Source organism: Tribolium castaneum, chromosome 1, assembly GCF_031307605.1.
Source record: "Tribolium castaneum strain GA2 chromosome 1, icTriCast1.1, whole genome shotgun sequence".
NCBI classification, from domain to species: domain Eukaryota; kingdom Metazoa; phylum Arthropoda; class Insecta; order Coleoptera; family Tenebrionidae; genus Tribolium; species Tribolium castaneum.
In genome coordinates this window covers 13,094,151-13,117,611 of record NC_087394.1, presented here as the reverse complement: position 1 = coordinate 13,117,611, position 23,461 = coordinate 13,094,151, and the positions used below count along the sequence as shown (strand labels likewise).

At 29.3% G+C, this 23,461-nt stretch overlaps 1 protein-coding gene, 1 long non-coding RNA gene and 2 other non-coding genes across 4 annotated transcripts in view; 1 reads left to right on the top strand and 3 right to left on the bottom strand.

Moving 5' to 3' along the window:
• LOC135265282 (uncharacterized) overlaps positions 1-23,461 on the top strand; it is a 362,501-nt gene that overhangs the window by 253,090 nt on the left and 85,950 nt on the right. The window lies entirely within an intron of this gene.
• Positions 1-23,461, bottom strand: part of Gmap (Golgi microtubule-associated protein) — a 33,192-nt gene that overhangs the window by 844 nt on the left and 8,887 nt on the right. Inside the window, exons 4-5 of the mRNA XM_961974.4 lie at positions 7,904-10,661; positions 4,250-4,453 (exon numbers count right to left, since the gene is read on the bottom strand). Coding sequence (XP_967067.1) covers positions 4,250-4,453; positions 7,904-10,661 — 2,962 coding nt within the window. The remainder of the gene's footprint in view (positions 1-4,249; positions 4,454-7,903; positions 10,662-23,461) is intronic.
• Positions 114-214, bottom strand: Mir3477 (microRNA mir-3477). The gene has a single exon (NR_038675.1). It is a non-coding gene; the product is annotated as a microRNA mir-3477 (primary transcript).
• On the bottom strand, positions 4,093-4,168 carry Mir283 (microRNA mir-283). The gene has a single exon (NR_036307.1). It is a non-coding gene; the product is annotated as a microRNA mir-283 (primary transcript).

Sequence of the window (23,461 nt, the reverse complement as noted above, 5' to 3'; positions counted from 1 at the left end):
TCCATGCCACTGGAAACAAACCAAACTGTAAAATATAAAATTATTAAAAGTAACAAACAAATCAAACACTAAGAAGCCAAAAATAAAAATAAAAAACGAGCAAATAAAAATGGTGAAAACAAAACCACATTTTGTCGATCCCATTCAGTAGTCTGAGGAATAAACAAACCTCACAGTTACCAAATGAGATTAACGAAACGCAGTCAAGCGTGCAAACAATTAGTACAGTGCAAAAATAATGCATAAAATACGTGTAATTTACGACTGTGATAAACTAAGTTTAAGGTGGGGGTGTTCAGTGATACAGAGGACCAAAATATTAGGTAGCATAGCGTACATACAAATGTTTACAACTTTCCAAAACACTCCTAAGTATATTAAATAAACTGTTACCTTGTGATTAATTTACAAAGTAACTTATTAATTTTTATGTAAAATAATATCATTGAATGTCTTGTACATTAATAACTGATCAAATTTGAAATACACTTTGTTGTAAAAGGTGAGACTGTTGTTTTTTATTTAATTTTGATCATTTCCTGTTATGTAGGGTGTTTTAAGTTTTAGTTTCAGTGAAAAAAAATCATTCATTACAGTTGTAGCCAAATTGTGTATTTTTTTACAACAGGTTGTAATATAAACCTTCATCTTGTTATTCCTTTTTACACTAAGATAAGCTCAAATAAAAAAAAACGAAAAATTAATTAATCTGAAAAATGAATTACAAGACAATTGTATCTAAAAAAAGAACAACAAATGGTTAGCCGAATAAATATGAGGGTGTTCCAAGAAAGAGCCTAAAAATTGATACAGAGAACTTGAAAAAACAATTATTGTCGATGGTTAAAAATGTGAGAGCTTAAAAAGAAAATCTGATTAGGAAACTTTAAGAAATGTTTGCAAAAAGTTTCAAACGATACCAAAAGTGCAAACGATGAACACCTTGCAAAATGAGAAGAAAATCTTAAATTGTGTGAATTGGAGAATAAAATTTTGGTGATTAAACGAAAAAGCGAAATTGATAAAGAAAAAATTGGCGAATATTTTTGGAGGTTACGAAAAACAAGTTACTTTAAGGAAAAAACAGTTGAGTAAAAATGAGACCGTGAAAGATTTTCTCCATGTAGAAAATATGCTAAATAACTAATTTTTACTAAAATTAGTTTTGAATGTGTCATAGCAATACGTTAAAAACTTTGAACAATATCAAAGAATAAAAATATGGTAGCGTAATTAATTCCCTATCGTTTAAGCTTAATTAATTAATTAATTAATTAAATTTTACTCCACTAGAAATATTTCATTTTGCCTCGGCTATAAAACTTGAAAAAAAAAACCTGTATAGACTGAACCAAAAGTAACACACAAAATTTATATCTTTGTAAATGGCCACTCTTTAAAAAATCCTTGAACTAAGTATAGTAATTATACTACATCTTGACACACATATAGTACAAAAAAATATAAAATAAAAATGTTAAAAACATTCTTGATAATTGTATACAAAAGTCTATGATTCTGTTCTATAAGAAGTGTTTGTTACTTTTTTTTGTACTAAGGTTTTATACTAAGTGTTTCCATGATAATTAGTTGAAAAAATATATTAAAAAAAACAAACGTCCTTGTAAAACAAAACAAAAACAAGAATATTATGTTATATTTTTTAAATTTTTTGTACCATTTTTTATATTACCATAAAGAAAATAAATTCTCAGTGCAGTAACAAATCAGTAAGAAAACATGTTTGTTATCATTAAATGGGGTGTTCAGTATTATAACGAAATAAGTCCATTTAGACGAGTTTTGAGTTAGGAAGAAGGTCCGAAACTTTGCTGATATTTTGCAAATCTGTTTTAAGTTGGAATAATGGTATGATTTTTAGGTAACGACTAATAGATAATGTAAACTATACAGCAACATAGTTAGAACATTGTAATATTTTGTTTGAAAAATCCATAAGCAAAAGTTAGTATAAAACGCGAATTGGAGGAATGAAGTACAGAACTTATTTCTTTGATTTTATTAAGAATTAGACATGGACGTAAGTTTTTTCCAAATTAGAAGCCCTTCAATTTTTAACCCGTTCAAGTTTTGTCCATCTAGGATTAATACTGTCTTTTATCCTCTTTTTTTTCCTAAAATCTTTCTTCCACATAACTTATAGTCCGGGAGCTCGTTATAAAAAAATTGTGTTCTCTCTAAGCTCTAAATTTGAAGAGATTATTTTAAATGTAAATCAGTATACATACCTACTTACTAACGTCTGCGTTTTAGCGAACGGGACATTAGGGCTAGCTACCCTTAAAGATTTTACTTTTTTTACACTTCATAAAGAGAAAATAAATTAATGAAATTTTTATAGTGGTCTCTAAGAGTGATCTTTAACCCCAAGAGCCAACACGAACCACTATTTTAATATTTTTGTTTAGTAAAAATCACTCCTTTAAAAATACTGTCATTAAATTTATGGAAAACACGTAAAATGAAATATCAGATGTTATTTATAATTTTTTATATTACTTTATATTTAATATTAATTTGTATACTTGTAGAAAAAACAGGTTAATGGACTCATCTCATTATAGCACAAATTTTCGGTGTTATAACAAAATATCTAACATCTAAATAAACCAATCTATTCGGAAGTAAAATTACCGTTGGGGGCGCCACTGAACTAGGTCGAAAACAGTAACCATAAATGGCGGGAAAATGTTTATTCGGGTATTTTGAGCGTTGTACGAATTTTGGTGCTTCACAATTATTACATTGCCTACGCGGAATGATTATTTCATCTTTGATGCAAGAAACTTATGTTGACAAATGAGAGATGACGAGGAAAACACGAATAACGAATGACTGTTTGGTTCACTTTCTTTATTGGAAAATTATTACAAAGACATTGAAAAACCTACCTTTTGGCATAATTTACGTTTAAATGTATCAGCAGTTGTTAATCTTTATTGTAGTTTTGTAGATTTACCGCAACATTTCATGATTTTTTCAGTGGAAAATTCTAACTTAAAATTCATAACACTTCACTAATTTATTGGTTTCTTGAGCCAAACTTTGTGTTCGCTGTGATCCATTACTTATAATCTTTAATTAGACAACTGTTTGATAACACTTTGTAATCACAATTTAAATATTTTTCACTTTTTATGCACTTTCAAGTTCCAACAATAAACACATTATACCATGAAAAACTACAGAACCAAAGTCAACGCTAGCATTTACCACCACGTACTTTTAAAGTAATTCTTTCTATTGTAAGTAATTAACACTATACACGCAAAATTGTTGAACAATTCATTAAATGTCAGTTAAATGTGGCATTACGAAAATTTCTTTACTGTTTTCGACATAGTTCAAAAGTCATCACCAGAGGGCGTCTAGTTAATTTTATTTCCGAATTACAAAACCAATTATTGCAATTGAAAGAGAGAATTTTATAGCATACGTTTCTATATTTTTCTCAAAATGACAAAAAACACCCCAAATATAAGACGTCATTACTTAAGAGCCAATAACGACATACGAGTAAATGTTGCCATGGCGGCAAAATGTATATATCATTAATTTATAAAAATAAGATCGACCTGTTTGATTTTTTTAAAACAAACTATAGATTAGAAAAATATAAAGTAAGTGCGTTAGTTAGGTTCAATCTATATTTTCGTTTTGTTTATCTTTTTCGTATATTTTTCGGTGCTGATTTTGTAACAACAATAAAAAGGTTTTCAATTAATTATTATACCTAGTTCCAAGATATTGCACAAAATTTTAAACTGTAGATTTCTATTGGTGGTATTCCCACAAGTTTTTAAATATACATAATAAGTTTGAGCCCTGGTTATATACGAGTATAGAAAATTGAGTGAATTTAAACCTCTTTTCGCCCCCTAGTTTTAGTTCTCCGTAAAAGTGCTTAAATCCGAAAAAACGACAATTTCAAATAGAGGGAGGACAAAACAATTTATTGTGCGTGATAAAAAAATGAAGCAAACAAACTACGTGCACACACTTAAAAATAATCATCCAACCAACAATTAGTACAATGTGTGTATGTGATGATGTTACTGAGAGGTCGGTACAGTTGTTTATGATAATATCAGTCGATATTCTGGGATCTCATCAACCCAGAATTACCAGCTGATATTTCACAGACAACCATTGATCCTTTGATAAAATTTAAAGAACTGAAACGTCGCACTATCACTACAAACTCTACGACAAAAACAAAAAAAATTACCTTCCGATTTTAGATTGCTGATCAAATGTTTTGACTGCTCTAATTGGTCACTGATTCGAGAAGCAGCCAAAAGCCCCTGCTTACTCTCCTCTAACTGCGACTGAAGATTGGATATCTCTCCCCTCAAATCGTCTTGGACGCGTTTTTCGGCCTGAATTTGCCGCCTAATCCTCTCCGTTTCTTTCTCAACGTCGTTTTCTTTTTCTGCAAATAGTTTTAAATTCACACCAACATTTTCAAAATAATTTTAGTAATTCGGTTTTTATTTAATGTATTCTGCGATAAAAGAGTTTTTTTGTTGGGTATTTAAAATAGAAGAGGATAACCATTTAAATTGAATTAATTCATTGGATTCTAAAATTTAAGTACATTGCCTTGTAGGCCATAACATAAAATACTGTTAAAAATTGACGTACTACAACTGTTGAATAATTTTTGAGTGTTTTTCTAGTTTCTGGTAGTTTAGAAGATGGAAATGGGTAAGTAAATTGATTAGTAATATTACTTTTTCATCTTCGTAAATTTTGCTGTCCCGTCCGTTATTGCAAACACATAAATGTTGTTCTTATATGTTATTAAACAAAGCCAAGAAATTTTAATTTCCACTGTCTAATTTCACTATTGTTAATAATCATTAATAATTAAAACCTGTCTGAATAAATTTTATTTTATTATTATATTTTCATATAATTATTATTTTATTTATTTTTATTTATTTTATTTTATTTTATAATTTTTTATTTTTTTTATTATTTTATTTTATTTTCATACACAAGACTTTTTGTCCCGTCCGTTATCTGTAAACAAAAAATAAATTAATCGGAAGTCGTTACGCATTGCTTTGTTTTTCGATATTTGTTACAATTAGTGCCTTTTAAATTAGAATTTTTAACGCTTGTTTAACAAAAAAAAATGTGAAGTTTTTTTGTGTCCCATCGGTTATTAATTTCAATGAAGTGTTCTGATTTCATCTGACGCTAGCCAAAGTCAAGAAATTTTAATTTCCACTGTCTAATTTTGCTATTATTAAAGTCTTAAATAATTAAAACGAGTCTAAATCTATTTTTTAGAGTTATTTTCATACATAAGACTTTTTTTAAGCTCACCGTAACCAATAAAATAAAAAATTGAGAGGTTTGTTAAAAATTAAATAATTAAAAGTCGGTTTACAGAAAGCAAAATTAAAATTTAATCCAAGATTAAACTAATTCTAATTAAGTTACCATTTCAAATGCATTGACAAATGTCAAGTTAATCTCGAATTAAATTTTAATTGCGATTAAAATCTTCTGTAAACCGGCCCTAAAAATTGTAAATGAAACACCCATTTATTTATTTTTGCACCTAAAATGACCTTCAAATTGACGCTAAGTCTTCGGTAATAAAGTTAAAGGTCTCTTGCTGATTACATAAAAGTTATTTAACTTTAAACATTAAAAAAATGAATACAAATTATTACCTATTATTTCAGTAGTCACAAAAAGAAATTTCCAGCTAATACTAACTTTAATATTACCCTTATTAGGCCATTATTCGTCATTTATTACAGTAAAATAACTAAAATTTTAATATTTATGGCAAATTTTTAAATCCCTGTATAAACTCCAACGAATCAACCGTGATAGAGTTGCTTATGGTTATATGGTTATGGTATTGTTTACTTCGGTAACGACAATGCTCATGAATAATCTACATTGTTGCTGAAATTAAATATTAAAGTCAAATATCTTTTTAATTATTAACTTTTGATCATTCGGAACTTAATGTTTTAGATTCACAATTTGATAATATTTGAAAAGCAAAAATAAAAAATAGGGTGTTCCATTTAACTTTTTCAATTTACACAGGGTGGTCCAGCTCAGTTCCCGTCTTCTATAGCTTACTTATTATTAAAGTTGTAAGTTTGATATTTTGTAGATGGTATTTATACTCTAGGACACATTTCAAAAAAATATTTTTGACTATACAGAGTGTCCCTAAAAAAGTTTGACGTCATAGTCATATTTTTTTAATGGCAAGCTATTATTTTTTTTACTCATTATGATACCTTTTTAGCTTCTTACATGTCCCTAATTTTGTTTTAATCCGTTCAAGGATTATTGTTTAAAAAAATAAATACAAAAAAAATCGGTTTTACACCTTTAGTTTTAAAAATTAATAAAAAATAGAAACAGTGCTCAATTGAAAACATTTTTACTACGTAAGTGTTAAACAAGGTCTAACAGACTCATAAGTGAGTTTGATTGATTTGAATTACTACGGGGTGTTTACAATTTATTTCCAAACTTTTTAATTTTTAGAGCTTTTTATTTTGCTTATTTTAAATGGCAACCCCTATTTATTTTTATATCATTCGATGCAGAATTAAAAAACGATCAACTTATTATAATACATCCATAACATATGTCCTAACACATTCGGAGTTATTTGATAAAAACTTGTTTTGTCAAGTATTTTAATGATTACATATCGCAAATGGTTTTAACGCCGTTTCTTTTTATGGTAATCAATGCAGAATTAAAAAACAAACATTTTTTGTTATCACAATCCTATTGCAAATCTTAACACATTCAGAGTTATTTGCTAAAAACCCATTCTGTCAATGACAAATAGCTTTAATGATTAAAAGTCGAACATGGTTAATGTTTTTGGCAAATAACTCCGAATGTGTTAGGATTTGCAATAGGGTTGTGATAACAAAAAATGTTGCCTTTTTAATTCCGCCACCTTCGACTTTTATTCATTAAATTTGTCAACAAAACAAGTTTTTGGCAAATAACTCCGAATGTGTTAAAATTTACGTTATGGTTGTAATAAAAAAAATGTTCATTTTCTAATTCCCCATCGAATGGTATAAAAATAAACAGGGGTTGCCAATTAAAATAAGCAAAATAAAAAGCTTTAAAAATAAAAAAATATTAGAAATAAATTTTAAACACACTGTAGTAATTCAAATCAATCAAAGTCACTTAATATGTCTGTTAGACCTAGTTTAACACTTACATAGTAACAATGTCTTCAAAAAATCACTATTTCTATTTTTTATTAATTTTTAAAACTAAAAATGTAAAACCGATATTTTTTGGTTTTTATTTTTTAAAGTAATCCCTGAATCGATTTGAAAAAAGTTTAGGAACATGGAGGAAGCTAAAAAGGTTTCTTAATGACACATTATTATTATTATGACGTCATACCATTTTTGGGATACTCTGTATAATCAAAAATAATTTCCTGAAATGTGTCCTAGAGTATAAATACCATCTACAAAATAAAAATACTCCAACTTTAATATTAATTAAGCTACACAAGACAGGAGCTGGGCTGGACCACCCTGTATTTAATTTTTAACAAATTTTTAATCAATTGATATAGTTGACCTTCGAACTCTTCCCATTAAAGGATTCTTAGTTTTCGCGTAATTTTTTTAAGAGTGCTTTCGTCAAAAAATCAAATTGTTTCAAAAACTAACAAAATTTAGATCAAAATCACCCTGTATACTTAAAAAGAATTTTAGGTGATGCAGGGATCTATTATCTACAGCTTATAGAAGCAAATAATTAATTTTCTAAGATTTAGAGATGATCACTGGACTTTACCAAATCGATGGGACACCCAGTATATTTATACAATAAATCAAAGAAGAAAATTAATTACCTTTCTGAAACTGCTCTAAAACAAACTGCAAGTTAGCCAACGCTGCCTCCTGTTTACTCGCATGGTCCTCAGCATCGGAAATCTTCCTCCTCAACTCATCCCTCTGATTGGTTATCAACTGAAGTTGATGTTGCAACGTCTCCACGTGTTGATTCGCCCTGATACTAACCGAAGTGTACATCGTACTCGAATTCTTCTCCCTTTGCTCAATCTCGTTAACTTTCGCTTGCAGCTCAGTGTTCCTCTCCTCAGCTCTGAGCAGCTCCTGAGTGTAGTGCTCTTCAACTTCGATCAAATGACTCTGAAGACGTTCCAGCTTCTTAGCCAAGCCCTGTTCCCTCTCTGACGGACTGTTCTGTTCTGCTAACATCTGCTGGACTTTGCTTTGTTCCTGGAGCAAATTTTCAGCAAGAACTTCGCATTTCTGTCGCAGGAAGTTGTTTTGATCGGTTAGTTTCTCAATTTCTTCATTTTGCTTCTGATTTTCCGTACTGTTGAGGCTTTGGAGTAGCGCTTCCAAGTTGCGATTCTTGTCCATTTCGGTGGTTAATACTTGGGAGAGGCGTTGAATTTCATTGTGGTATGTTACGTTTTCCTGGTGTTTGGTTATGATGACGTTGGTGAGTTCGTTTTTTGTGGCACTTAATTCCTCGATTTTTTGCTCCAACTCGGCAATATTTTGACGGCAATTTGAGTGTTCCTCAGAGATAGAAGACAATTTTTCTTCAAGCTCCAAATTAGTCTTTTCAAGCAAAGTTGAATTATTCTCAATATTCACTTCTTCAAAAGTAGGATCCTCTTTATGTTCCTTCTTCAACTTCTCAATCTCCTCCTGATATTTAACCAAATCACTTTGGCATTGGTTAAAATTCTCAAGACAATTTTGCAATTTGGCTTCAGCCATTTGTTTAGCCTCACTTAAACCCAGCAACTCCTTACTGACGGTGTCATACTGTAGCTTCAGACTAGTCTCGCTCATTTTTGCATTTTGGAGTTTTTCGGTCAAACTTCTGACTTGGCTTTCAAGTTGTTTCCTTGCGTCTTCTTCAAGCAGGAATTTTTCTTTGATTACATTAAATTCACTCCGAATATCTTCGTTATTTCGTTCATATTCCACGTTTTGCTTTTCCAAACTCAACTTTTGCTCAATCAATTCTTCATTTTTCTTCTTATAACTGTCGATTTCTTCCCTTAACGATTCGGTATTCACGTTCATTTCGATATACTGATATTCTGCGTTTTCCAAATCGGACTTGACTTTTTCAAACATGGAATTAAGCTTCTGATTTTCGTCGTTGATCGAAATGTTGGATTGTTGAAGCGTTTCAAGTTCGTTCTTCAACAGGTTATTAGTTTTCTTCAGTTCGTCATAATCCCTCAACAACTCTTCATAACTCGCTTTGGTGACTTTCCCCTCCTCTGTCTCTTCAGATGGTTCCTCGGCCTTCTCCATATCGGAGATAATCTTCTCCAACTCTTCAATTTTCTTATTGGCGTTCTCAAGTTGTGACTCCAACAACAAAATATTATCTTCATTCGATTCGGAAATTGTCTGAAGACCCGAACTGTTTTTGTACATTTCCAGTTCGTTTATCAACATATCGTTGTTTTTGAGCAACTCGCTACACTCGCTCTCGTAATCTTTAATAGTCTGCGACTTTCTGATAACTTCCTGACTCAAAATTTCAGAGTTTTGCATCAATTTCTCGATTTCGTGGTTTTTCTCAGATAACATGTTTGTCTTTTCTTGCGTAACATTAAACAATTCCTTCTCCAAATTATCACATTTGCACTTGAGGTCCAATAAAATATTCAAAATACTCTCAACTTGATGACTAAATTCGGAAACTTGAGGATCGTCATCACTGGCAGAATTCGACACTTCTTGCAATGGTTTATCACAATCGGCGTATTTTTTCATATTTTCGGTCAAAATATTGACGTATTTCGTGTGCGTTTGTTCTTTTGCTAAAATCACTCGCTTTAACTCCTCTTCGAGTTCACTTTTCACCTTTTCAGTATCTTCAGTGGTTTCTTTTTTGCTCAACTGGTCTTTCAAAGAACTAACTTGTTGTTCGTAACCTTCAAGGATGTTCGCCAATTTTTTGAAATTTTCTTTATCAATTTCGCTCTTTCTTTCAAACTCGGCCATCGATTGTGTTGCTTTCTTCAATTCCATCACCAAAATTTTGTTCTCCGATTCGCACAGTTTTAGGTTTTCTTCTAATTTCGTAAGCTGTTCATCGTTTGCACTTTTACTGTCGTCTAAGACTTTTTGCAAGGTGGCATTGTTGCTCTTTAAGACGGCAATTTCGTTTCTTAAAGTTTCCAAATCGGAAACATACTTTTGATTTTCTTTTAGTAAACTCTCACATTTATTACACGCCGATTCTTCAGTAGGAACACTCTTCTCATGTTTCGATTTTAAATCATCCAACTGATTTTTTATTTGTTTTCGACTTTCGACTAACGATTCGTTGTTCTTTTTCAAAGCGATGTATTTATCTTCAAGCTCGTTATAATTTTCTTGTAGTTTATCTTTCAGATTAATTAATTTTTCAGTGTTTAACTGGTGTTCGGAGTCCAGTAAGTCTAAACTAGATACAAGCTCTTGTTTTTCGTTTTCGAGATCGCTGATGGTTTTTTTCAGGTCGGCAATAATTTTTTGCGTTTTCGATTTTTCCGATTCTGGGTTGTCGGCGTCGGACACTTCCCAGGACCAATTTTCACTCGTTTGATTGGCGTCATTTTGAGGGAACTAGAAGAGAAAAATGCGTGTTAAAAATAATTATAACAATTGCAACTTAAGATAATTTTTTAAAGATTTACGTTTCGTAAACTACAAAAATAGAGCTGAAAAAAATCAAAAAATCTATTCTCATATCACATCAAACTAATTAACTTACAAACTAAGTGTTACAAATGGTTGAAATAATATAATTTTAGGCCTAATTCGGTGATTTAGTTTTTTAACTTTAATTGGAGAAATTGGAGAGATTCTGAATTAAGAATGAGCTAAATCACTCAAAATTGTTTGAAAATCATAAAAGTAAATAAACAATAAAGTAAATAATATTTAACCACATGAAAATATGAAATAACACATTAGTTACTTTATTTTGAGGTATTCTTATATTATTCTTTACTCCTTTTATTTATGTTCATGTAATTTTTTTTAACTTTTCTGCATGTTTAGTAAATTTAAATCTCGTGAATTAAGTATGAGTTTCTGTCTCAAAAAAGCTCAGAACTGGCAAAAATTACGTGACTTTCTTGTAATACCGGGAGTTTTTAATAAAGAAATTTTTAAACACGAGAAAAATATATCATCAAAATAAAAATTGATTTTGCTTCACAAGGCGGCAAAAATATGACAAAATGATTTGGATCAGATCAAAAGACCAAAATAGTAAAATATCATTTATTACAAAAATTTCAGATTTCAAAACCTGAAGAAATACTCGTATATGAATTCCGATTAGACCACTTTTTTCTTATTTTCATGTACAAATGTTAAAAAAGTTGGTCAAAATCACAAAATTCATCAGTCAAATTAAAAATAGCGAAAAGCAAATTTTTACAATTTTAATAAATGTTTCAGCTAAAAGACAAAACATTCTTGAATGATCTTTACCTTTCACATTATACATTTTTTCCCTGTTAATTAAAATATGTTTTACAAAAAAATATGTATAAGGTTATAAAATAAATATATACTTCCAAAAACAGTCAATAAAAGCTACTTAGCAGCATAAAAAAATTAATTCGTAATTAACAATTTTTAGTAAACAAATTTTTGTAAACATTCAAAATCGATGAATGTTTTTCTCTATTCGTTGCGACTTTGTGTTACAACACATAATAAAACTTTTTCTTATCAAAGTAAATGTTTGTCGCTGCTCTTGCTATAATTTGCTGTTACATGATAAAAACGCATACCTTTAAAAGAATAAGAACAAAAAATACAAACTGAGTTTGTTCAAAGTAATGTATTTTACTATATTTCAAGAACCAATAGTCCTACAGAAACCACCGTTTCTACCCTTTCTTATAATTAGAATTAATTAAATGAGAATATTAATTCACAATTTTTTATTTCCAGTGTTATTCTAAAACAACGATAATGTTTTAAGCAAAACATTCTTAATAAAATTGTTTCTAACAACAAAATTACGTTTACCTAAATTTTTGGTTACTACTTAAATCAATTTTTTATGTTTTTTTGCAAAAACAACATTTAAGCATTGCAAAATCTAAAATGATATAGGAAATAGCTCTTTTTTTAATTAATGATATTAATAGTCAACAGTCGTCTTTTTCATTTTCATTATTTTAATAAAAAAAAAATTACAAAATGCACAATATTAATAGTCAACAGTCGTCTTTTTTTTTCATTATTTTAATAAAATAAAATAACAAAATGCGCAATGTCACAAAAGACATGCAAAGAAATTCAACGAACCAAAAATTAATTCGAATTTGGGATTATTTTTGTAACTAACAATGAAGATTGTGATTTTTACAATATAAATTAAGAAATGATATTTATTTGATTTCAAAACGAAACAGAACAATTTTTTTTCTTTCTGACTTCCAGCATTCAAACAAAGATACATGCACAAAATCAACTATTATTATTCATACATTTTTCATTCATTCATTCTTGATGTAAGTATCAATAAATCGCCAAATATTGCCAACGAAAATTTTCAAACCTCGAAAATTAATTTTTAAAAAATCGTATTTTATATTGTTCTATGCACTGCGTAAATTTTGAAAAAAAACCTTAAACAATCATAAATAAATACAGGGTGGCCCAAGGGTGTGTAATCGATCTATAATTTTTTTAGTAAATGAAATATTGCTATGCTGTTTTTGTATTATCCGATGAATCAACTTAAAATCCACAAACTAAAAATACTTTTATTATGCACAGAGTGTCGTATACAGGGTTGTGAATCAAAATTATATTTTTTTTAATAGAACACCGTATATATTTTTGCATAATTGGAATCTACGCAAAAAAAAATAATGTAACTTTATATAAACTATTATGGGTCTCTCTTTTTTCGTTTTGGAATTATTCAACTTTCCGTTATAAAAAAGACCAATTTTTAAAAAAGCACTACAAAGTCGTCTATGAATATTTTTCGGCAAATTTACAACAAAAAAATTCAGAATATCTTGTAGTTTTAGCAAATAGACGAGTTTTAGTTAAAGCACGCAGATAATATATAGAGTGTGCCAAAACGTAAAAAGTTGAAAAACTCATTTTTTTCTTAAATGGGACACCCTGTATTGTTTTGATGTATCGATAGCATTTTTGATAAGCTTTCCAACGATATGGGGTATACATAGCAAATTTAAAATATTTTTCGAAATTTTTCCAAAAAACATTATTTTATTATAACAAACTTTGTGATCCTAGAATCTGATAAGTCAAATGGTAATTTATTTTTTAATATGTACTAATGTGACTAATTACATTAGTAATCTAATTATTACTTGATACATAATTGAATTTTGCTCATCAAAAATTAAAAATAAAATAAAGAAAAAATTTTTTTTGAACACTAAGAAATATTTCAAATACAAACTAATCCTAAAAGTTGTGTTTTTCATCGATTTTATAAAATTAGTTATTCAAAATAGAGAACAACCGATGCAAATATTTTCTTAGTACTATAGAATTTTGAATTATTTTGGTAACAAACAGATAAAGCTTTTTTCTAAATACAAGTTTTTAACAGCTGCTTATAACTAAATATTTTCGCAAATTAGAAAGTGATACTATGTACTTCCATGGTTCTAAAAAAAAAATTTGCGTTAGAAAAATCATGAACAAATTAATTACATACATTAAATTATGAACGAAATGAAATTTCTGATTTTGATTGTTTTAATATTTCTATTAATCTGATAAATAAATCAATAATTTATTAGCAGCCAAACTTTTCGAACCTCAAATTAAAATACAATCGCATTTTTATTTTGTTCACTGCTCAGATTTTGCCGAGAAACCTTGAGTACCCAACAATTAAAAAACACATTTTTGTATTTTGAATACCAGCATAAATGACAGCCATAATTAATTTGCAAGCATCATGTAGGTGTTAAAAAAATTCAAAATTTCATTTATGTTTTTCAGACATACCTAAAGTTTGTTGGAAAGCCATGACAGCAACATTAGAGTGCTCTAAACACATTCCTTCACTGTTTTAGTAAATAAATGAGTTAAAATAGTTTTGGGAAAGTTTCGTTTTCCTCACCTGACATTCACCCAAAGTGTCTATTACACGTTATGACCGCGCAAACAAATTTTACCAGTCATTCTTCTCCACAATTAGTTGAAAAGGCCGCCAACACTCGGCTTGAATTTTCTCAAAACTCGAATAATTTGTCGAGTCGTGCAATTGTTCTGCGGGTGTCAGGTTAAAACGGAATGGTGGTGGGTATAGACGTCCATAAAAAAATACCAGGTTCGCGGTCTCAGCAGTTACATATTCATGATGATGTGTTCCACACACGCGTACACTCAGACCCATACGGGTCACAGGAAACCCGACGAGGCAACTCGCAAGTGTTAACAAAGGTTAAATATTTGTACCCCATGTTTTTAGTAGAACACGGCGACAACACTACATGTTCATTAAATTACGAAGCGCAACTCGAAATTTTATAGGGGCTAGTGGACGGGAATTTGAACGGCGGACGATAAAAAAAATTAAAATGCCCCATTCATGTGGCAAAATTTACATAAAACGACGAATTTGTATAAGTATTTCCCGGCACTATTTCTTTTAGAATAACCAAAGCAGAACGACGTTTGTCAAGGTCGTGAGACATCATATGTGTCGTACAACTGAAAAAATCCATCAACATTATAGTTTTCTGCGGTTTCCGGAGCCGTTAAGATCATTACACTTCATAAAATTGTACTAGTGTTGACGTTCACGAAGGAACTTTTATCTATAATGTTGGATAATTTTAAACGTCAGGCTTGTTAGACATACAGAAACGTTAAACTTTAAGTGTGCCATATAATTTGAACACATGTTACATTACATCGATCCGTTTAAACCGAAACCAAAAATGTTCGAATTTTACTAGAGGATTACTGTTAACAAATATTTAAATTCACGCTTTGATAAAGTAAATAAGGAAAAAAACTGGAATTTCGTAAGTTCCTCTTCTTGCGGAAACACTTCCTGTTCCACTAATTCTATGACTTATGATTCTGAAATAGGTCATTCCAATAAAACGTTTACAATTTATTTATTACTTGTTTTTTCCAAAATATTCAAAAATATATGAATCACTCTTATTTATTCAACACGTCACAGTTTTAAACTATAGTAAACAATTGACTTTTCAACGCAGACAGGAAAAAGAGCTGTGTCTGAGAATTAATATTGTTATTCAATGAGCTAACTAATCGGGAAAAAGAACTGAAGAAACCTAGAAACTACTATTTTTGGCTCTTGGAATCTACTATTTTATCAGCGTGACGTGACAAACGAAAACACTAAATAATAAAAAGAACGATTTTCGAAATGTGAAACTCGTATATCAATCACAAGTTCATTGGTGTTTATTGTACAAGGTTAGTCTGCTAAAAGTATAATTTTACCCATGCCTTAAAAACTAATAATCACACAAAAACCAGCGTTTTCTATTAAAAACTGATTTTTTCAGAACTTTTATACAATCAAAATTAAAATTAATGAATAAAAAATATTGAGTAGATGAAAAAATACAGGGTGCCTCAAAACTGGCGAATTCCGAGAACACAGCACTTCAGTAGTAAACAAATAGAAGAAAAAATTTAAAAAAATATATTGGGGGTTCCCCACAACGATACACAGGGTTGAAGATCACACTCTTTGAATTGAGTTTACTTGAAATGTAAACTAAAATCATCAGCGTTATTGGGATTTATGGTGTAAACGGTTGTAGAGAATAATGTAAAACTTTTTTTGAATTAGCTTTATTTTGAAGTAAAAAAATCCAAAATTTTCGTAATCTCAGTCTGATTCTTAAGAAAAATTATAAAAATTAATTTTGTTTACTTCAAAATAAACCTAATTTTTCGAGAAATTGTTTTACATTGTTATTAATATTATTATTATACGTAAAAAAACTGTCGCTAACCTCAAAAAGTCCACAAAATAGTTTATTGTAAGTAATTAATTTGACAATTTCCAAATAAATGACCATTTAATTCAACTTAGTTTAAATTAAAATTTGATGCCGTTTACTATGGAGAAAAATAAAATTTTATTACGATTAATTAATGTAAGCTACACAATATACAAATATTATTTTTTTATATTTTTTTGTGAACCAGCGACAAATTTGTGCGTAATTTTTACACAAAACAACATATAAACGTAGGTTATCTCAAAATGTGATTAGAAATACATAATACAAAAATTCAGCGACTTAATATTAACTATTTTTAATTGTTAGATATACCACACTTTTTCAACAGTGTTTCAGATAACGTTAATTAAAATTCAGCTTAGTAACATTTATTTCAAAAAAGGTCTAATATAATTTAGTCTAGTAAATTAAAAAAAATAATCTAAAGATTCAAAATACTTGCTGTAATTTATTACTTGTGATCCAAATTAGTTAAGAGTAACATTTTCTGAAATAAATGTTTATAGAATTTCCGATTAGTAACTTAGTTTTGCGAGAAAACATTTTTTGTTAACTCCAAAGTTGTAAACTGTATTTCACAAAAAGTAAATTGTAATTTATATTTAACTTTATTCAGCTTTATTTAAGAAAAGATCAGATGTAATTCAGTGTACCAGTATTTAAGAAAACACCATAATGTACAGAGTAAAAGAGTAAAATCAAAATGTAAAAAGTTGTTATATATTTATTTCAATTAAAATGACTAATCCAAGTAAAAAACAGTAATAATCAAGAACTAACTTTGATTTTCTGTAATTTTAGACTCAAAATATTTACAAAAATTGTATTTCTGAATTACAATTATTTAGGCAGTCCGAGTACAATTCACGATTTCTTATATACAATTTACCAATCTGAATTACAATTAGCAATTTCTGAAATATAACTGACAAATATAAATTACAATTAACGTCTTCTGAAAAACAACTTACGATTCTGAAATATATTTAATGCTTTCTGAAATATAGTTAACTAATCTAAATTACAACAAACTTTTTCTGAAATAAAATAAACCGTTTCCGAAATACGATAGGAAAAGATGTAGTAAAAAAATTCTGAAAAAAAATTACTGACATTGAGGAAAAACTAGAGTATTTAAATACAAACGCTAATTCATCTGTGGTTATTAGTTACAGAAAAAATATAGTTTTAGTAGACTCACACTGTATGGAGAATTTTTGTGAAAAAAATTCTTCTGAAAAACAACTTACGATTATGAATTACATTTAATGCTTTCTGAAATATAATAACCTGATCTGAATTACAATTAACATTTTCTGAAATAAGCCGTTACGAAATAACAAAAAGGTGTAGTAGAAAAATTCTGAAACAAATTACAGGTATTGAGTAAAAACTAAACTAACGCTAACTCCTCTGTGTTTATTAGTTACAGAAAAAATACAGCTTTAGTAGACTCACCCTGTAGGGATAATTACTGTGATAGGTAAAATAATTACATACAGAGTAAATAAAAAATATAGTACCAAGCGATTTTTGTTCGAATTATTTGCCATCAGAGAATAAAAATTGGTAAAAGATCAATAACGTGAACAGAAAATATTAGAAATGAACTCGAAACTACGAATTTACCGTGTGTTTTTTTATAAAAATACTTTTAACATTGAAACTGATGCCCAATCGGTGTAACCAATTACCACCAGAATTAAATTCATAGGTGTAACTTTGAAGAATTGAATATTAGAACGAGTGGTTATTTCATTATCAAATTTCCCCATTTAAATATGTTTTATCTCCAGAAAAACGATATTTCATGTTTACTTTTCCCAAAAATGCAACTGTGTCATGGATATTTAACGTTCGATCGTTTTATTGACACAAATTATCTACGTTATTTGAATTGTGGACCTTATCTCGACCATTGCAGAGCAAATGCAAATTTCGCGGAAATACAATTTTGTCAATACCAGAAATTATAACGGTTGCTTCACTGAGAAAAAAATTGAAACACAATTTTTCATTTTTGAAAATGTACTACCAAACACAAAAACGGTATAATTATAGTTCATTAACTGTTTTATGAGTCAAAAGCATCAAAACATGAAATTTACAACTTAAATGCACTATCACGTAACGTAACATAAATAATTATTATGAATAATACTTCAAATATTAATTATTTCAATATGAAACTAAAACGCCGTAACTCCTCCAAATTAAATCTGTTATGTGAAACTCCCTTGTAAGTTGTCCAGGGTCAAGACGACAACAACCAATTATTTTGTTGTTGAAATTTCCTATAAAACCGCTTCCATTTTTCACGTTAAAAATCGTCTAAATTTAAATGAGAACGCAATCATCTAAACACTTTTAAAGATGAATCACGATGTATAATCCCTTTACTGCCAGTTTTAAAACAATAACTCTTTGTGACAAAACAATGAAAACAAACGCATCTTGAAAATTTAAATAAGAGTATACTAGTAAATTAATATTTATCCAAGCTTTTTGAACATGAGGTATAATAATACAATGTGTTCAAAAATGGTTGTTCATCAAGTCACCCATGAAATTTAAACGTAATGTGCCCCATAATTTAAAGTGTAAATGCCGTCAAAGTGACAGATCTGTCAAAACATTGCAAAAAAGCTGTGTATTCAAAAACGAAAAATACACAACAACAAAAATCACGGAAATATAACACACAAGTCAAGACAAACCGTACACTTGAAACACCTTTGCCGAAAAATGCAAAAAAGTGAGTAAAAAGCTAAGTCAAAGATTTGACAGAAAAACTATAAGTTATTTGGATGAAGCCGCACACTGAATTTGAATTCCAGAGTCAACTTGATGAACAACCATTTTTGAACACATTGTACAATGTGTTTTTAAATGCTTCACATCTAGTTAACTTTGAAATTGGTTGACATGTAAAAAAAATTGTGCAGCAAAACTGTCAATTGTGAAATTTATAAATTGTCAATTAATTTTAAAAAATTCGTTAAAATGCAATTAAATTGTTACATTGCAAAAAAACACTTTTATTGTCGAAGCTTATTTCTGAATTGGAGACTTAATAAATGGAGAATGGTAATATTCGGTGTCTAAATGCTTGTCATTTATTCTATAAAGCGGCATTTCTGATATTACATGGGAAATTCACAGACGACTAGATGAGAATAATTTATTTATTGGTAATCTATTTTGCTTATTTAAAGCACGCAGCAACGTATATAAATCTAACTTTAAAAAACGCGAGTAAAAAAAAAACGTTTATTCGTGGATAACTGGTTTTTAAAACACTTGCTCTATTTCAAGCACTCCAGCTACGCCGTCGTGCTCGCAAAATCGCGCATGTTTTAAAGATCTCAATATCCAGTTATATTTTAATATATTATTATTTATTCTTTGTTTAAAGCTTAAAATACATCAATACTTTGCATATTTCATACTCATGAAAATATTTTTAATAACTGCGTAATCTGTTCCTATATCGTAAAAACAGCAAGTGCCATAAAAGCAGTGGTTAGCAGTTAGTCCACACTTTTTTTTTTGAATTCATTACAGGTAAAGAATAATATATTAGGTCGAAAACATTGATCAGTGGGTTGCGCATTTTAGAAATAAGTATTGTTTCAACGTGTTTTTTGGTGATTCAACCAAATAACAATCGTTAGTCCCTACTTATGAGATTTCACTTAACTATTCAAGGTGTGACGTCATGATTTGTTGGTACTACTGACGTATTTCCTATTTATTTAATGTTACGTTTACGTTTGTAAAGACGATAAATTTTCACACATTCCACAATTTTTCGAGGAAAAAATAAAAAAACAATCTCAACTTGGCTATTCTATTCGACAAAAAAATAAATCCACAATTTATTGATACAATTTATAGTGACCCTGACTGCCCATATGAATTTGAAACGACCAGTACACACATCTTTAGAAACCATTGCTTTCGCATAAATACACAATTCCTTAACGTCTAATTTAACCAAAACAACTAAAATTATTTAAGGATTTTTAACGATCTCTAAAGAATGCGAATAGTTTAAATATTGCAGACAAAACATTAAAATCGGATGCGAAACATAAGCGAAAATATAAGCTCCCTGAGAATCCAATATATCTTCATACACGACTATTTCATTACATGAAATTCTGTTTCCGTTTTCAACATCGCACGAACGAGTCAAATTTACAAAACAAATAGCACAATTGTGGCGAACTAAATTTCAAAACAATGACTTCTTCAAGGAATAATTCTACTTTTTTAGACTAGAGACTCTCCTATGCAGGTGTGCAACACATGTGCCTTTTATAGTCGTTCAAAATAACGCTGTTTAATTGGAAAGACGCGTACTTATAGCTTAATAATGGACACAAAAAACGAATTGTTTTTGGGGCTAACTAATTAACTAAATGGGAACTTGTCGCAAGTATATTGCATTATAAAAGAGATAAACACAGCGATACTATTCAAGGTATTTAAACAACGTGCTTGCGTATTCAGAAAATTATGACCGTTTCCGTCGACAACTTGCTCGAATTTTAAAAGACCGCAAAAATGTGATAATAGCGCGTTTTAAAAATGGATTAAAATCGACTCACTTGTTGCCTTCGATCGTGTGGAACTCCACCATGGGAAGCACAAGCAAGATGAAATTGCCGCCAATTCGGCAAAAATATGGCAAAAAATTGCCGTCTTTAACGCCAAGAAACTATTGTAAAACTGTGGTGAAAAAATATGAGTTGGGCGAAAAGCCGATATGAGAGACGTGTGCGCAGGCGCGCTGATAAGCGTATTAACCGCTTCTTGGTTATCGCGTTTACAAAATACAATACGGAAAATTCTAATACAACAATGCCATGCCATGTTAATTTCATTGTTGTAATAAGGCGACATCCCACTTTTAGTAAACATGCAATTTTAATGGCTGCTCAAAATGACAATAAATGGGTTTCTTTAACTTGGTGTTTATTGAAATTTGTCGTTTTTTTCTTCTGCGTTGTTTATTAGTGAAGCATAATTTGCTTAATTTTCTATTTGCAACTTCTCGACTAGTTTTGTTAAAAACCGCTTTCCGGTAAAAGTTAAATTCAAATTCGTGGTGCTGTTTAACCTTATTTGCTAAGGGAGCGTTATCAAAGGAAACGGTTGTTTGCGTACTGAAGCCGAGGCCAAGTTTCATACAGAAAATAGGTGTGAACAGCAAAATTTATTTATACAGATTTATCATTACATTTTTCTCAAAAATATCCTATTTCTAAAAGTGCTTACTCTATTTTCTATTGTTACTGTGGACTATGGAAAAATCATCTCCATTTGAGTAATGTTTCTTTTGTAAGATTAGTAGAAACCCTAAAAATTGGGTGCTTATTGGAAATATTAAAGTAGGAAACATGGTCTTTTTAAAATCAGGTGAACAAAGTCGATATTTAAAACCAGAATTAAAGGTCAAAAGTTTTACGTTTTACAACAAAAATGCAAAATAAAATAATTGAAGAATAGGAAAATTCAAACCAAACTAATTGAAAAATAAACTGTAGTTGGGTAATTTTTAATAACAATATGTCAAACTTGTAGGTACAGTCGAACAAAGTGAAAATGACGCCTGAATGAATCAGTCCCTACTAACCGCAAGCAGGCAGGGTCATAAATTAACGGATTGCAAACTTTAGTGTTTTAGTGTGTTTCTAAGCCGCAAGATGGCACGGAATGTATTTTTCTATTATTTCTTTAACCATTTACTTTTTCAGAAACTAAAAAAAGTTTTGAACATAGAATCTTCATCAAATTTGAGGCAACGTAACACTTTTTATTTTTTTAAATATTTTTGAAAAAAAATTAAATTTTTTTATATTTTTTTAAACAAAACGAAGGTTTTCGTTTTCGCGATCACAAATAAATATATTTTTGTTTTTAAAATTCGGTAACAGAAAAGGTATCAAAACGAGAATTTGTAAAATCTTTTGTTCCGTCATGGTATTAGCCACCAGCAAGATATTTTCAGTTATATAGAAAAAACTCAACTTTAAGTAACTGACAAAAAAGTTGTGAGTCTGCTATTTAGGCAGAGAAGCATTTGCCTGTATTTTACGTTTTAGAAAAAGCGGTCTATCCATATTAACAAGCTTTACAAAAAAGTCCTACATAAAATTTTGTATATTTGATGAAAATTAGTGATTCAAAAGGATGATTTAACCTTGATATCTAGAAGTCATTTAGTAATGATTGGTTTTGTCTCTCTATTATAATTTTTTTACATAACTAGAACTAGTTAGTATTAAAAAACTAGTTTATTCTGTTTTACAAAAACTAATCTCACGTAGAAATCTGCGTTTGCAAAAAATATCTTATTACTTTCTTTATGCATCTGAATTTTTGCGGTTTTTTTTCATAATTCATTGAACTAAAAATACATATTAATACTAGTATTAATAAAATTAAAAATATGAAAACATTAATTAACCAAACTGTCATTCTAAAAGAAACAATGCTTAAATGATATTTTGTACAAGAAATTTTGAAAAAAATTTACATACGAATACCCACATTGAGAGGAAAATTGAACATTTAAAAGCAAACGCTAAATTCCGGTGATTATTACGAGTGGTTTTTATTTGTTTTGCCGATTTGTCCGACCCCTTTCAACTTTTTCTTAGAATGGGGAGCAGGTATTTCAAAGAATTTAATTCCAGAAATATTGGAATTCAAGGTTATTATCATTAGAAATCTTCACGACATCATGACAAAATATTTTTTTACTAAAAATACATTAAAATTGAACCTATTGTTTTCCAAAATGAACAACAGATTTTGTCTTCCAAACTTTTGATCATTTAGCCGTTTTTGAGTCAGAAACACATAAAAATTTCTAACAAATAAACACTACTTCAAAAAGAAAAAAAAACACTGATATTTAATGCACTACTAAATTCAGTTCAAAGAATTAATAGGATAATTCTGTGTATGAATAATACTAGGATACGCTTCACATCTTCCTGTTTTTAGTTGCCCTCTCTTCTTCTTACCCCGCACTTGACTGTTGGGGATTCTCGAAAAATTTTGTCAAAGTAAAATAAATATTCGCGTTTCGTTCAAAACTACCAAAAATTTTATTTGTTTCTTGAACGCATTCTGTTCGTATCCTCACAGTGTATCTTTCCTGTACAAAATATTATGAATATTTGTTTAAAATTTTATTAAAAAAAATGTCTCAAATTCAGATTATTTAAAAGACTCTATTCCATTTTCGATTTAAAATTGGATTTAAAATTAGTTTGAAAATTATAATTTCCACATCGTTGACAAATCTAGCTGAATCTAACTAATTCAAATCTAATTTGCTTCGATGTCAAACCTAAAAAAAGGTTTGAGTTGTTACAACAT